Below are 14,401 nucleotides of genomic sequence, written 5' to 3'. Positions count from 1 at the left end.
GGCATAGCAGGTTAAGCCACTGTGCGCCAGCATCCTTGGTTGAGTCCCAGCTGCTCCGCTTAGGAACAAGCTTACTGCTAATGTGCTTGGGAAGGTAGCAGAAAGATGGCCCAAGTCCCTCGTCCCTGCCACCTATGTGGGAGACCCAGATGGAGTTCCAGGCTCCTAGCCTCAACCTGGCCCTGCCCTGGCTGTTATGGCCATTTGGGGGATGAACCAGTAGATGGAAGATCTGTGTCTCCCCCTCTATTTATATAACTTTGCCTTTCTAATAAACAAACAAATAAATCTTTAAAAATATCTGTATCCCTGGGACTTACAGAACAAATCCATATAAATAGACAGAAAGCTGCTGTCCTCCCCTCCAGCCTGGTCTCCTGCCCTTCTTCCTGTTATGTTTGGTGCTCCTGTAGCATCTAACTACCTGCTGATTTCCCCACCCTCCATGTTTCAATCATCCAATAGAAAGTACATAAGCATCCATTAGTGCCAGATCTTTTGTGAAATGACAGGAACAAATGCTGAGAAGGGTAAAAACCCTCACCTTCAGGGAGCTTGCTGTCTAGTGGTATTTCAACATTTGCTCTTGCCACCATACCTTCTGCTGGGATAACATTCCTTAATCCCATGTTCTTCAACACTCCTCTCACTCAACACTTCTTCTGGAAGCTGTTTCTCATCCCTTTCCATCCTCAAACGATGACCCCCCTGAAGGGGAGTGCTCCTGTTATCTACCCCCTTAGCACCATGCGTCTACCTCTCTTATGTACCACGTTGTATTCAAATGATCTGTTTCCCAATTTGCCCAGTCATCCTGTCAATTCTTGGCCATAGCACCTGATTCTTTTTAGTCCTCTCATTCAGTAACTAGTAAATGCTAAATAAGTACTCGTTCAACTTAACGAAATGCCAAATATATACAGAGATATTTGAATTTACTGCATGGTAAATGTTTATCATTTTTCTGGTAAGCAAGACTATCAATGATCTGATGTTGATACACTAAGAGATGGTACACAGGAGAGAATGGTAAGAGCATTATTGAATTCTCTCAGTGTCCCAGAAACTTGTTGACTGTGACTTGCTAGAAAGTAAGTTTTGTTATTATCTACTCTACTTGCTCTGGACATAACTGCAATGCCTCTAGTGGGAGCTGTCAAACTAAGGGTTCCCTTTAGGATTTTCCGAGTGACAATTGCATTTTTATAATATGAGAGCTTTGGGTTAATTTGACTACACTAAAATGTGGGTTTTCTGCATTCACTCATTTATCCTCTTAAAAATAAGGTTCTTCTGTTTTGCTGTCACCTGGAGTTGAGTGAGGTCGTACTCCTAGTAGAGATAGTTTTGAATGGAAAGGAGGTGTAGGCAGGAGTGTCTGGACTTGTTCCAAAAGCCCATTCTAGGCAAACCAAGGAAACTCTTCCTGGAATATAGGTCAAGGTTTGGCAAGCCCAGAAATACAGGAGAGTCTACAATTGCTGGGGTTCCTGTGCATTTGAAAGACAGCAACTCAGTCTGAGAAAGGCTGAAACAATTTCATTTCTTAAAAGTCCTTAGAAATTAGAGTGGCATAGGTTGTTGGAAATCAGAGTCTCATGAAATAATAGGGAAAATCAGAGTCCTTCCCTCAATATATTAAAACTCTCAGGGCCAGCATTTGCCTTAGCAGTTAAGATGCTGGCATCCTGTATCAGAGTGCCAGAATTCAAGTCCTAACTCTACACCCAGTTCCAGCATACTTCTAATGTAAACCCTGGAAAACACAAAATGATGGCTTAAGTGGGTGAGTTTCTGCTACCTGCATAGAAGACCTAGATTGACTTTCAGGCTCCTGGCTTTTGCTTCGTCCAGCCTTGAATGTTGAGGGCATTTGGGCAATGAACCAGTGGTCTGTCTCTCTCTTTCTCTGTGACTTTCAAGTAAATAAGATAAATAAAAAAAAATTTTAAACCCCAAATGCTTCCAGTATGATCTAAAGAGTCTAAGTCAAATTCAGACAATCCATACTTTAGACGATTCTTTGATTTATTGGTGTAATACTTTAAAGAATTCTTTAATTTATTGGTACAATAATTCAGAGGTGGTATACCTCTTTCAAATCAGAGATTTCTGGAGGTTTTTGAAATACAAATATAAGGAATCAAAACACTTTATACTTTGAAGAAATCAGATTTTTGTGATTAAAACTAATTAATACATTTATGCATTATAAAAATAGTGTAGCATATTTTCTCAAAAATGTAGACTTGTTGTGCAACAAAATAGTTCATAAATAAGCAATTCTTGTGTTTTTGCTTAGTCTGTTCTTCCAAAGAGCACTTTAGTTGCTTTCTGAAAAGTGAAAAAATATAAAAATCAATAATATATAGTGCCATTTCAAATATGTTTTCTTAATTTTAAAATTTATAATATTTTATGGTATGGTTAATAAGACAAAAATAATAATTAAAAGTATTTAAAGTTTCCCAATTTAATGTTAAACAGAATTGTGGTACTTATATATTTTGTGGCATATTTTCACATTCAAGTTATGCTGTTTTATTTAACGGATCTTCATGATTTTCTTAAAAGTAAAATATTTTTAATTCAGAAGGCAAAATTATAAAATAACCCAGCATTCAAATTCATTAATGGTGCTTAACCCTGTATTTCTTACTTGAAAAATGGTAATATATTTAGTAGCAAAGGAGCAGGCATCAATTAACTTTTTTATTTGGTAAAAACCCTCAAAAAGACAAAGGAATAGTATCATTTGGTAATGATTTTAAAATATATCTTTTCCAGTTTGGTACAATACTAAATTTTTTAGGAATAGTCAAGATGAAAGTCAGTGAAGGGGATTATAAAACAATACATTTAATGAAGAAACACAAAATTCACAAGTTTATATTAGGTAGTACTGACACATTCAGCCAATTAGATCTTATATTCAATGCTTCTGAGAGGAGAAAATACAGATTTAAGTAAACATACCACACTATCAAAAAAAAAAAAAAAACTACTGGTCTTTTTGTTAGAATTCTGGAGACAAGATAACTGGCAAAAATATATATATGTGTGTATTGCTTATTTGTTGTCCCTAAGCTCCATCCCCCATGTTTGTATTCAGAAATGAGAGGACAGGACCCTGTCTCTGCAACATGTTACTTCTTTGATAGCTGGACCTCAGATTCTGCATCAGGGAGGAAAGGGCTTACTTCTTCCTATGGTATGGCTGCTGCTGCTGAAGTGCTAGCAGCTGCTTTTAGACTCCAGTTTGTCTTAACTCTCCCAGAACCAGTCTAATATACAGTGTCTCTTCATCCTTCTCTACAAAAGCATTGACAAGTAAAATCTAGTCTTGGCATTTATTACTTGAAATACTATGTATCTTTCTAAATAATTACTCTACCTCAAACTCTTCTTAAACTTTTATCAGTATGTCCAATGTGCTGTTTCTTTTTTACTTTGTGATTTATCAGAATCTTTCCCTCATTAAATCATATACAAACTGATTAATATCTGCCAATGAAAACTCTTTACAATTTTCCTTCAATACCCCCAACTCAACATGTCTCCCTAAATCACAAGTGATGACTAACTTTCCTTTTAAGATTTGAAATCAACCTAAACAAACTTTTGGTACTCATTTTATGTAAGAAATGTGGTCCTATAAGTGTTCACAATTTAGAGAGGAAGATAACTTTTTTTTTTTTTTTTGACAGGCAGAGTGGATAGTGAGAGAGTGAGAGAGAGAGAGAGAGGGAAAGGTCTTCCTTTGCCATTGGTTCACCCTCCAGTGGCCGCCATGGCTGGTGCGCTGTGGCCGGTGCGCCACACTGATCTGAAGGCAGGAGCCAGGTGCTTCTCCTGGTCTCCCATGGGGTGCAGGGCCCAAGCACTTGGGCCATCCTCCACTGCCTTCCTGGGCCACAGCAGAGAGCTGGCCTGGAAGAGGAGCAACCGGGACAGAATCCGGTGTGCCGGCGCCGCTAGGTGGAGGATTAGCCTATTGAGCCGCGGCGCCAGCTGGAAGGTAACTCTTAATGTAAGCTTAATGTATGTATACTACAAAAAGATCCATAATACAGGTATAAATAGAGTGGAACTGGAGACCAAGTGAAAGGAAAATTAAATGTTTTATATAGAGTGAGAAGGGAGAAAGGAAACTTCCTAGAGTAAGGGGGATTTGAGCAGAACCTAGAAGGGTATTGCGAGAGGCTGACTTGGTGAGCAGAGGAAGATGGCCCACATGGAAGGCATATATGGGATGGAAAGGATGTTTTCTAGGAATGATTTGGTAAAAGTAGGCAGTCTTTAAAATTGGTTTCAAGGCCTTGGTGTTGATTACATTTTTCATGTCATGAGGACTCTTTAAGCATTTGAGATTACCATTATTGTGTGAGCTTGTGCTTTAGTAAGATAAATCTGACAGCAACATGGAGAATAGGCTGGAAGGTTATGATAATAGGTCAAATGAGAAGAAAAATGTAATTAGAGCTGTGAGACTTTATTTTTATTTTCACTTATTTTAAAGGCAGAGAGACATAGAGACACAGAGAAATCTTCTGTCTGCTAACTCACGCCCCAAATGCCTATAACAGCCAGGTCTGAGCCAGGCTAATCCAGGAGCCAGAGACTTCATTTGTATTTCTCACATGGGCAGCAGGAACCCAAATACTTGAGCCATCATCTGCTTCCTGCAAGGGTATGCATGCACAGGAAGCTGTAATTCAAAGTAGAGACAGGACTGGAAGTACACATCATGGTATGGGATGCAGGCAGGCATGGCATCTCAACTGCTTTACCAAATGCCTGCTCCACAGTAAGGCTTTAAACAGGGACCAATAAGAGACAAGGCTAAAAATAGATGGTATAGAGCACTTGAAGGGATATAGAGCTTGAAAGAAGAGGAATTGTATTATCCTGAAGGATCAGAAAAGATGGCATTGGCATTAACTGAGATGGGGGTAACAGGAAAAGTATGCTTGAAAGGAGAATAAGAATTCTACGAACATACATAGTTTTCCACTCCCACTTCTTTCTTTGCTCCTATCCTATCCCTGATCTTAAGTGTCTTTTCCTTTCCTCTCCAAATCTTATATATTTTATCTGGATAGTACCCTATCTAGACTTCCATGTGATGTTCATGGAGTGACACTTGTAGTCATGTCTAATCATTCTCTTCCATAAGAACCTCTCTTTCCTATTAATATCCCCAATATTCACTATCTTTGTATGCCTACCACCTCCAGAACTATCACCTTGATTTTCTTTAGTGAAACCAGATGTCCACTATTCTCAGGACATTGCCCATGTGACCCAGGAAAACCTAATTAGAACCCTGGGCCATGGTGACTGGTTCAGGAAGGGGCATGCAATAAAGTCAGGTCAATGAAATGGCTTTGAGACTTTTGCAGGAGCTGTTGGGAAATACATTTGCTTTTTCTGCATTGGCTCCTGGACTGGCAGAATGTGACGATGGAGATGACGATGGAGATGATCCTCACATAAGTGAGGAGCCAACCTGGGAGTGAAGTGACCACCAATGAAAGTGGAATCAAGGGAGAGAGAGACACAGGTTCTGGATAGTATTCTCTGAGTCCTTGGGTCTCACCATTGCAGAACCAAGACTACCACTGGTCTTAGTCAAATGATCACTTCTACTGCCTAAACCTTTTCAAACCAAGTGTCTGCACCTTGCAACTGCAGAAGAGTTCTGAACTTAACTGCACTTCTTATCCCCTACATTCTTCTAGGCAAACAAGTTTTGTGAATAACATTTCTTGTATCATTGTCTTGTTTCTTCCATTGAGACTCTCATTTTCTCTTTGTGTCCTCAGAAGTGCTGTGAATAAGTGCAGGGCACAAAGTCTTTATTTTAGAAACATTTACTAGTACCTCAATATATGGAGATTTATATCAAATAAAAATGAATCATACTTACATATAGATCTGTTCAAGATAAAAATTGAAGCCATAAATATTTCCAGGAGCAAGAATCTTCCTGTCAGACAGCAAATGACTACAGTCATTATCTGGGCAGATGGGCCCACAGTTGATGCTTTGCTATTGTTGGTGCTGCTGCTGCTGCTGCTGCTGCCACTGCTGCTGCTGCCACCACTAGAAGCAGTCTGTGCTGGCAGGCTGAAAGTTCCAGATTCTACCCGAACAACATTATCCAGTATAAATTCAATCTTATAATTTTTTCCTAGAAAAAAAAAAGCATCAAACAGTTTCACTTCCTTTTATTGTTTACTGATTTTCAAACAATTCCAATTTGGATTTCATTGACTTTCAAATACTATATGATTCCTAATGAAGTGTTTTTGGAAATTGGGTAAAAAGATTTAAGTACATTAACAGACTGCAGAAGAAAAACCATATGATTATCTAAATAGATGCAGAGAAAGCATTTGATAAAAAACAACACCCGTTCATGATGAAAACTCTAAGCAAACTGGGTATGGAAGGAACATTCCTCAATACAATCAAAGTAATTTATGAAAAACCCACGGCCAATATCCTATTGAATGGGGAAAAGTTGGAAGCATTTCCACTGAGATCTGGGACCAGACAGGGATGCCCACTCTCACCACTGCTATTCAATATAGTTCTGGAAGTTCTAGCCAGAGCTATTAGGCAAGAAAAAGAAATTAAAGGGATACAAATTGGGAAGGAAGAACTCAAACTATCCCTCTTTGCAGATGATATGATTCTTTATTTAGGGTACCCAAAGAACTCTACTAAGAGACTATTGGAACTCATAGAGATTTTGGCAAAGTAGCAGGGTATAAAATCAATGCACAAAAATCAACAGCCTTTGTATACACAGGCAATGCCATGGCTGAGGAAGAACTTCTAAGATCAATCCCATTCACAATAGCTACAAAAACAATCAAATACCTTGGAATAAATTTAACCAAGGATGTTAAGGATCTCTATGATGAAAATTACAAAACCTTAAAGAAAGAAATAGAAGAGGATACCAAGAAATGGAAAAATCTTCCATGCTCAAGGATTGGAAGAATCAATATCATCAAAATGTCCATTCTCCCAAAAGCAATTTATAGATTCAATGCAATAACAATCAAGATACCGAAGACCTTCTTCTCAGATCTGGAAAAAATGATGCTGGAATTCATATGGAGACACAGGAGACCTCGAATAGCTAAAGCAATCTTGTACAACAAAAACAAAGCCAGATGCATCACAATACCAGATTTCAGGACATACTACAGGGCAGTTGTAATCAAAACAGCATGGTACTGGTACAGAAACAGATGGATAGACCAATGGAACAGAATTGAAACACCAGAAATCAACCCAAACATCTACAGCCAAGTTACATTTGATCAAGGATCCAAAACCAATTCCTGGAGCAAGGACAGTCTATTCAATAAATGGTGCTTGGAAAATTGGATTTCCACGTTCAGAATCATGAAGCAAGACCCCTACCTTTCAACTTACACAAAGATTCACTCAACATGGATTAAAGACTTAAATCTACGACCCGACACCATTAAGTTATTAGAGAGCGTTGGAGAAACCCTGCAAGATATAGGTACCAGCAAAGACTTCCTGGAAAAGACCCTGGAGGCACAGGCAGTCAAAGCCAAAATTAACAATTGGGATTGCATCAAATTGAGAAGTTTCTGTACTTCAAAAGAAACAGTCAGGAAAGTGAAGAGACAACCGACAGAATGGGAAAAATATTTGCAAACTACGCAACAGATAAAGGGTTAATAACCAGAATCTACAAAGAAATCAAGAAACTCCACAAAAACAAAACCAACAACCCACTTAAGAGATGGGCCAAGGACCTCAATAGACATTTTTCAAAAGAGGAAATCCAAATGGCCAACAGACACATGAAAAATGTTCAAGATCACTAGCAATCAGGGAAATGCAAATCAAAACCACAATGAGGTTTCACCTCACCCGGGTGAAAATGGCTCAAATGCAGGAATCTACCAACAAGAGATGCTGGAGAGGATGTGGGGAAAAAGGGACACTAACCCACTGTTGGTGGGAATGCAAATTGGTTAAGCCACTATGGAAGTCAGTCTGGAGATTCCTCAGAAACCTGAATATAACCCTACCATACAACCCAGCCATCCCACTCCTTGGAATTTACCCAAAGGAAATTAAATTGGCAAACAAACAAGCTGTCTGCACATTAATGTTTATTGCAGCTCAATTCACAATAGCTAAGATCTGGAACGAACCCAAATGCCCATCAACAGTACTCTGGATAAAGAAACTATGGGACATGTACTCTATAGAATACTATACAGCAGTCAAAAACAACGAAATCCAGTCTTTTGCAACAAGATGGAGGAATTTGGAAAACATCATGCTGAGTGAATTAAGCCAGTCCCAAAGGGACAAATATCATATGTTCTCCCTGATCAGCGACAACTAACTGAGTACCAAAGGGGTAACTTGTTGAAATGAAATGGACACTATGAGAAACAGTGACTTGATCAGCTCTTGTCCTGACGGTTGATGTACAATGTAATACTTTATCCATTTTAGTATTTTTTTTTGTTCTAGTACCATTGGTTGAACTCTGTAATTAACACACAATTATTCTTAGGTGTTTAAATTTTAACTGAAAAGTGATCCCTATTAGGAATTTGGAAAACATTATGCTGAGTGTAATAAGCCAATCCCAAAGGGACAAATACCACTTGTTCTCCTTGATAGGTGACAACTAACTGAGCACCAAAAAGGAAACCTGTTAAAGTGAAATGAACACTAGGAGAAATGGTGACTTGATCAGCCCTCACCCTGACTGTTGATGAGCAACTCAATATGTTATCCCTCTTAGTATCTTTTTTGTTTGTTCTAGTTAATACTTTTGGTTGAATACTGCAATCAATACACAATTCTTCTTAAGTGCTGAAACTTAACTGAAAAGTGATCACTGTTAAATGTAAGAGTGGGAATAAGAGAGGGAAGAGATGTGCAATTCGGGACATTCTCAAGCTGACTTACCTCAAACGGTAGAGTTAGAAACATACCAGGGGATTCCAATTCAATCCCATCAAGGTGGCATGTACCAATGCCATCTCACTAGTCCCAGTGATCAATTTCTGTTCACAATTGATTGTAATGATAGGACTAAGAACCAAAGGGATCACATAAACAAGTATAGTGTCTGCAAATACTAGCTGATAGAATCAAAAAGGGGGAGAATGATCCAACATGGGAAGTGAGATACACAGCAGACCCATAGAATGGCAGATGTCCTAAACAGCACTCTGGCCTCAGAATCAGCCCTTAAGGCATGCGGATCCAGCTGAAAAGCCCATGAGACTATTTCAGGCATGGAAAGCCAAGACACTCTGGGGAAAAAAAAAAAACCTAAATGAAAGATCTCCACGAGTGAGATCCCAGTGGAAAGAACGGGCCATCAAAGAAGGAGGTACCTTTCTCTGAAGGGAGGAGAGAACTTCCACTTTGACCATGGCCTTGTCTAAATATGATCAGAGTCAGTGAACTCAGGGGGCTTCCATAGCCTTGGCAGCTCATGACAAGAGCCTAGGGTGATTACTGAGGCCATAAACAAGAATGTCAATTTGTTAAGTCAACAACAGGAGTCACTGTGCACTTACTCCTCATGTAGGATCTTTGTCCTTAGTGTGCTGTACATTGAGATTTAATGCTATAACTAGTACTCAAACAGTATTTTTCACTTTATGTTTCTGTGTGGTAGCAAACTGTTGAAATCTTTACTTAATGTATGCTAAACTGATCTTCTGTATATAAAGAGAATCGAAAGTGAATCTTGATGTGAATGGAAGGGGAGAGGGAGTGGGAAAGGGGAGGGTTGCGGGTGGGAGGGACGTTATGGGGGGGAAGCCATTGTAATCCATAAGCTGTACTTTGGAAATTTATATTCATTAAATAAAAGTTTAAAAAAAAAAGATTTAAGTACAAACAAGTATAGAGAAGGTCACAGAGTTCAATCTGCTCATGAACTAGATTTTCATTCTGCAGCAACAGTTCCTGCATCAAAGGATTCCTTCCCACACATGGACTATTTGAACTGAGGCACGATAGGGAAGGGAGATGATGGTGTTGGATCCATGTTTCATCCCTGCACATCTGACTTGGGGAAGGGAAGCTTCAGCCATATTGGGGACATAGGTATGATACTGAAATTTTTATTTTGAAGAATTTCAAAATGTTGAAAAAGAGTACAACAAACTACCATATGCCCTAAGCTCAGATTCAGTATTTTAAAACCATTTTTCACATTTGCTTTAAGTCTGATGCTATTTTTCTATTGCAGGACTTTGACCTTTCTTTTCTTCTTAGCTCAGGTAGACATCTTAGAGAAATATTGCTACATGCATTTACAGCATGAAAGATAAAGAGTTCATCCAAATATTTTTAAATCTGCATGTTAAATTTTCCTACAGTTTTTATAGTTTATTTATTTATTTTTTGAAAGTCAGCTAGAGAGAGAAAGGGAGAGAAGAGAGAGAGATCTTCCATCTGCTGCTTCACTCCCCAGATGGCCGTAATGGTCAGGACTGAACCAGACTGAATGAAGCCAGGAGCATTATCTGTGTCTCCCACATAGGTGACATGGGCTCAAATACTTGGGCCATCTTCCACTGCTTTTCCCAGTCCAATAGCAGGGATCTGGATTGGAAGTGGAGCAGCCAGGACACAAACTGGTGCCCATATGTGATGCTGGCATCACAGACAGTGGCTTTACCTGCTATACCACAATGTTGCCCCAAATTTTTCCATACTTTTGAATAAGAGATACCGAATATATTTTTCTTGGCATGATTTTATTTTGGAGATCTACTGCTATTGTTAACGGTAGTTACTATAGAAAGCAGGGTTTGTAATACATATACAACCCTATACATTTTTACTGCTTTGTTTTTTCCAAGATATATTTTTACAGAGTCATTGCTGTTTTATTCTTCTTTTCTTTTTCAGAGGCTACACTGCTGCTTTCATTTCATATTTTTCAAGATGTTTGAGCACTGTTCTTTATATTTTTCTGCCACTGACACTCATGGCAATGATTTATTTGAGAGAAGTACAATTGTCTTCTTTGAATTCTATCTGTGAGGTACATGAAGTCTGTTCTCAAAATAACTTTTTTTTACATTTCTAAGTTTGAAAAATACCATTAATATTGGTGGCAGGTGTATTTTTTAAAAATAATTTTGACTAGTAAAGAATTCAGGGTATTTGTTTTATTTTGTTTTTCTCCTCCTGCAGTATTGGGAGAAAGACCCAGTTTTTCTCACAAAGGAGAACTGAAGACCCCAGTCTGAATCTAGAATCAAGGCCCTAGTCAAACCATCAATGACCCCAATCAGGCCATCCTAGTCAGCCCCAGCCATCAGAATCCCCCAGCTGAAGCCCCAGATGTCACAGAACAGACATGAACCATCTTTGCCCCAATTCCTCACCCATACAGTTGTGAGCAAATGAAATAGTTCTTGTGTTAAGCCTGTTGGGGCTGGTTTATTTCATAGCAGTGGAAACTGAAGCAAACACTAAGCATTACATAGGTCACTAGACAAACATGTCCTGAATGCCTGTTAGAAGAACTATCTTTATCCATGTTGGTAAAAATGTAAACGCAGCTCTTTACTTTGTTCTCTCACCATTTCTCACATCCCTATTTTCTTTGCCAGAAATCACAACCCCTATCTCCTTTATGCAGGCGGCCCTGCTTTGCTGTCTGTGAGGGGTATTACTACCCACTCAGCCTGCAGTCTGATCTGGAAGGGGATTTCCTTCAGTGGAGTGATTAGAATGACATTTTGTTAATGTTCTCACCTGTATTTTGCTATTATAGTTTCAGTATGGTTAATCTACAAACTTGCTGGCTAGTCTAAACATAACAAGGTGACTATACTTAGCTGTCCTAGTAGACATATCCAGGGAGTTGAGAGCCCGCCTTTGATAAAAGACAGGAAAAATAGTAGTGAGTTAGGGGGCAAGGGAAGATGAAGTGATTGTAGGGAAGACGAATGGAAAAGGGAGGAGAGAGAAAGCAAAAGAAACAAGAAGCAGTAGATTGTCTCCATTGTAGATCAGATAGACATGCCAAGGGAAGCTTTGAATTCTTTCTCTTTAAAATATTGATTTATTTTACTTGAGAGGCAGAGTTACAGAGAGAGATGAAGAGACAGAAAAAGAGAGAGATCGATCTTCCATCTGCTGGTTCACCCCTCAACGGCTGCAATGGCTGAAGCTGGACCAGACTGAAGCCAGGAGATTCTTCTAGGTCTCCCATGTGGGTGGCAGGGGTCCAAGTACTTTGGCCATCCTCCACTGCTTTCCCAGGTACATTAGCAAGGAGCTAGACTGGAAGTGGAGCAACCAGCACTGTAACCGGTGCCCATATTGGGATGCTAGTGCTGCAGACAGTGGCTTAACCTGCTATGCCACAGCACCAGCCCCAAGTGTTGAATTCTTAAAGAAAATTTAGTGTAGAAAAAGAAGCTTTTATTTAGTTATCACAATAAGATACCAAAGCCTATTTTATTCCTCAAGCACTCCAGTGTGACCATGTTGGAGCACCGTTATTTAAAAGTGACAGTTTGAAAACTTTGGTTTCAAGGACAAGTCTTTGCCCCTGGGCACTTACTGGGCCCACCTTCAAGGAACCTTTGAATAAGGTTCCTGTCAGATACCTCATTTCCCATAAAAGAATGCCAGTCCTACCACCACTCAGGCTGACTGATAAAAGAATTTGTTCCCTTAATCAGAAAGCAGCAGGATACTCCAGGTTCTTGTCCAACAGCATAATGTTGAACTTAGTGTCATTGCACTCTTAACAAGCATTAGGTTATGATCTTGCTGCCCAGCAGACAGACTAAACATATCTGGTGCAGGACATTATCAAAGCACTAAGGAAAAAAGGGAAAAATTATTTGTAATTATTTTGGCTTTTGATATTTAGTTATATTTTTAAAATAAGACCTCACTGGAATTATTTTACTGTTTATAGTTTATTTTATTCTGGTGTGTATGTGTGTGTGTGTGTTTGTATATATGTGTGTGTGTATAGAGTGCAGAGGTAAGAAGTGGAGAGTGCCACTATATCACATTGACAGAAGTTAAGGCTTTTCAAGGTCTTTTTAAAATGTATTTTCATTTTATTTGAAAGGTAGACGGGGCAGGGGTGGGGTGGTGGAGAGAGATTGATCGTCCATCTGCTAGTTCACTCACCAAATGCTCACAATAGCTGAAGCCAGGAGCCTGGAACCAAATCTAGGTAGCAGGGACCCAGGTACCTGAGTCAGTACCTGACTGAGTCAGTACCTGCTGCCTCTCAACAATATACATTAGTAGGAAGCATGAGTTCAAAGCAGAGCCAGGATTCAACCCAGGCACTTTGATATGGGATGTTGGCATCCCAAGTGGAATCTACACTACTGGAATCTTCACTACTGGGCCAAAACTGTAAGGGTCTTCAGTGGTTCCCAGGTCAAGGTAAACAGATTATTGAGTTTGTCTCAACTATAGCAGTTGATTCGTTTCATCCCTTTAAAATATTCTATAAGCCATCACTAATGGAAATCTGTTATTTGGATATATCATTTGGGCCCAAGGAGAAAGGCTTTTACTAGTGGGACTGTGCATCAATGTTGAGGATATCGGTGCATATTCATTGGGTATTCCTTGTAAAAACTCTAATAAGAGAGATTTGTTATGTCATCAGAGCATATTAAAATTCTCTACTGCAATTGGCTTGTTTATGTGATAGGTACTATGAATCTTAATAATGCCCATGTTTCCTCCTTTGCACTTACTTTCAGAAAGATTATACCAACTTCTAGGCCAACTCTGAACTCCTATATGGGACATTCAAGTTGCATGAGCCCACCTAATCCTTTCTTTTCTTGAACCTGAAAATCTCTGGGGGAATTGACAGAACATGGCCCAAGTGCTTGGGCCCCTGTACCTATGTGAGAGACTCAGATGGGGCTCCTGGTTCCTGGCTTCAGCCTGGCCATTACAGCCATTGGTGAATACACTAGCAGATGGAAGATCTCTCTCTCTCTCTCTCTCTCTCATTCTATCCTTCTCTCTATCTCTCTCTATAACCCTTTCAAATAAATACATAAATCTTTTGTAAAGAATAAGAAGAAAAATTATATACAAACCAGAAGCCCAGGCAGGTGTCTCAGATGTCCGACATCTGAGTTTAGTTTGCATCCTGCTAAAGAAATGCCCTTGTGCAAACCCCTGCCACATAACAAGCCCTAGCTTATAGTTCTCCTTCCAGTGTACTATTTAGTTGTCTTATTTTTCTTACCAGCTTCCCTTATTGTAAATTCCACATGTAGACAAAGGAAAATCATAATTTTATAAGTCTGCATTTGCTGTAAATGCAAGATGTAAAAGTCTGCATTGTGCTGTAAAAGAT

General features: G+C 39.2%; 1 protein-coding gene across 3 annotated transcripts in view; it reads right to left on the bottom strand.

The window, feature by feature from the left end:
* PKHD1L1 (PKHD1 like 1) overlaps positions 1 to 14,401 on the bottom strand; it is a 196,712-nt gene that overhangs the window by 8,831 nt on the left and 173,480 nt on the right. For 2 of the 3 annotated variants that reach the window (XM_070075409.1, XM_051843973.2), the window contains exon 77: positions 5,930 to 6,193. In XM_070075409.1, the coding sequence (XP_069931510.1) occupies positions 5,930 to 6,193 (264 nt within the window). Of the gene's footprint in view, positions 1 to 2,007; positions 2,335 to 5,929; positions 6,194 to 14,401 lie in introns of those variants that run through there. The other variant, XM_070075410.1, reaches the window with a different exon arrangement.

The sequence above is a fragment of the Oryctolagus cuniculus genome, chromosome 6, assembly GCF_964237555.1.
Source record: "Oryctolagus cuniculus chromosome 6, mOryCun1.1, whole genome shotgun sequence".
NCBI lineage: Eukaryota > Metazoa > Chordata > Mammalia > Lagomorpha > Leporidae > Oryctolagus > Oryctolagus cuniculus.
Note: the sequence above shows the minus strand (reverse complement) of the source record. Positions and strands in the feature narration are given on the sequence as shown.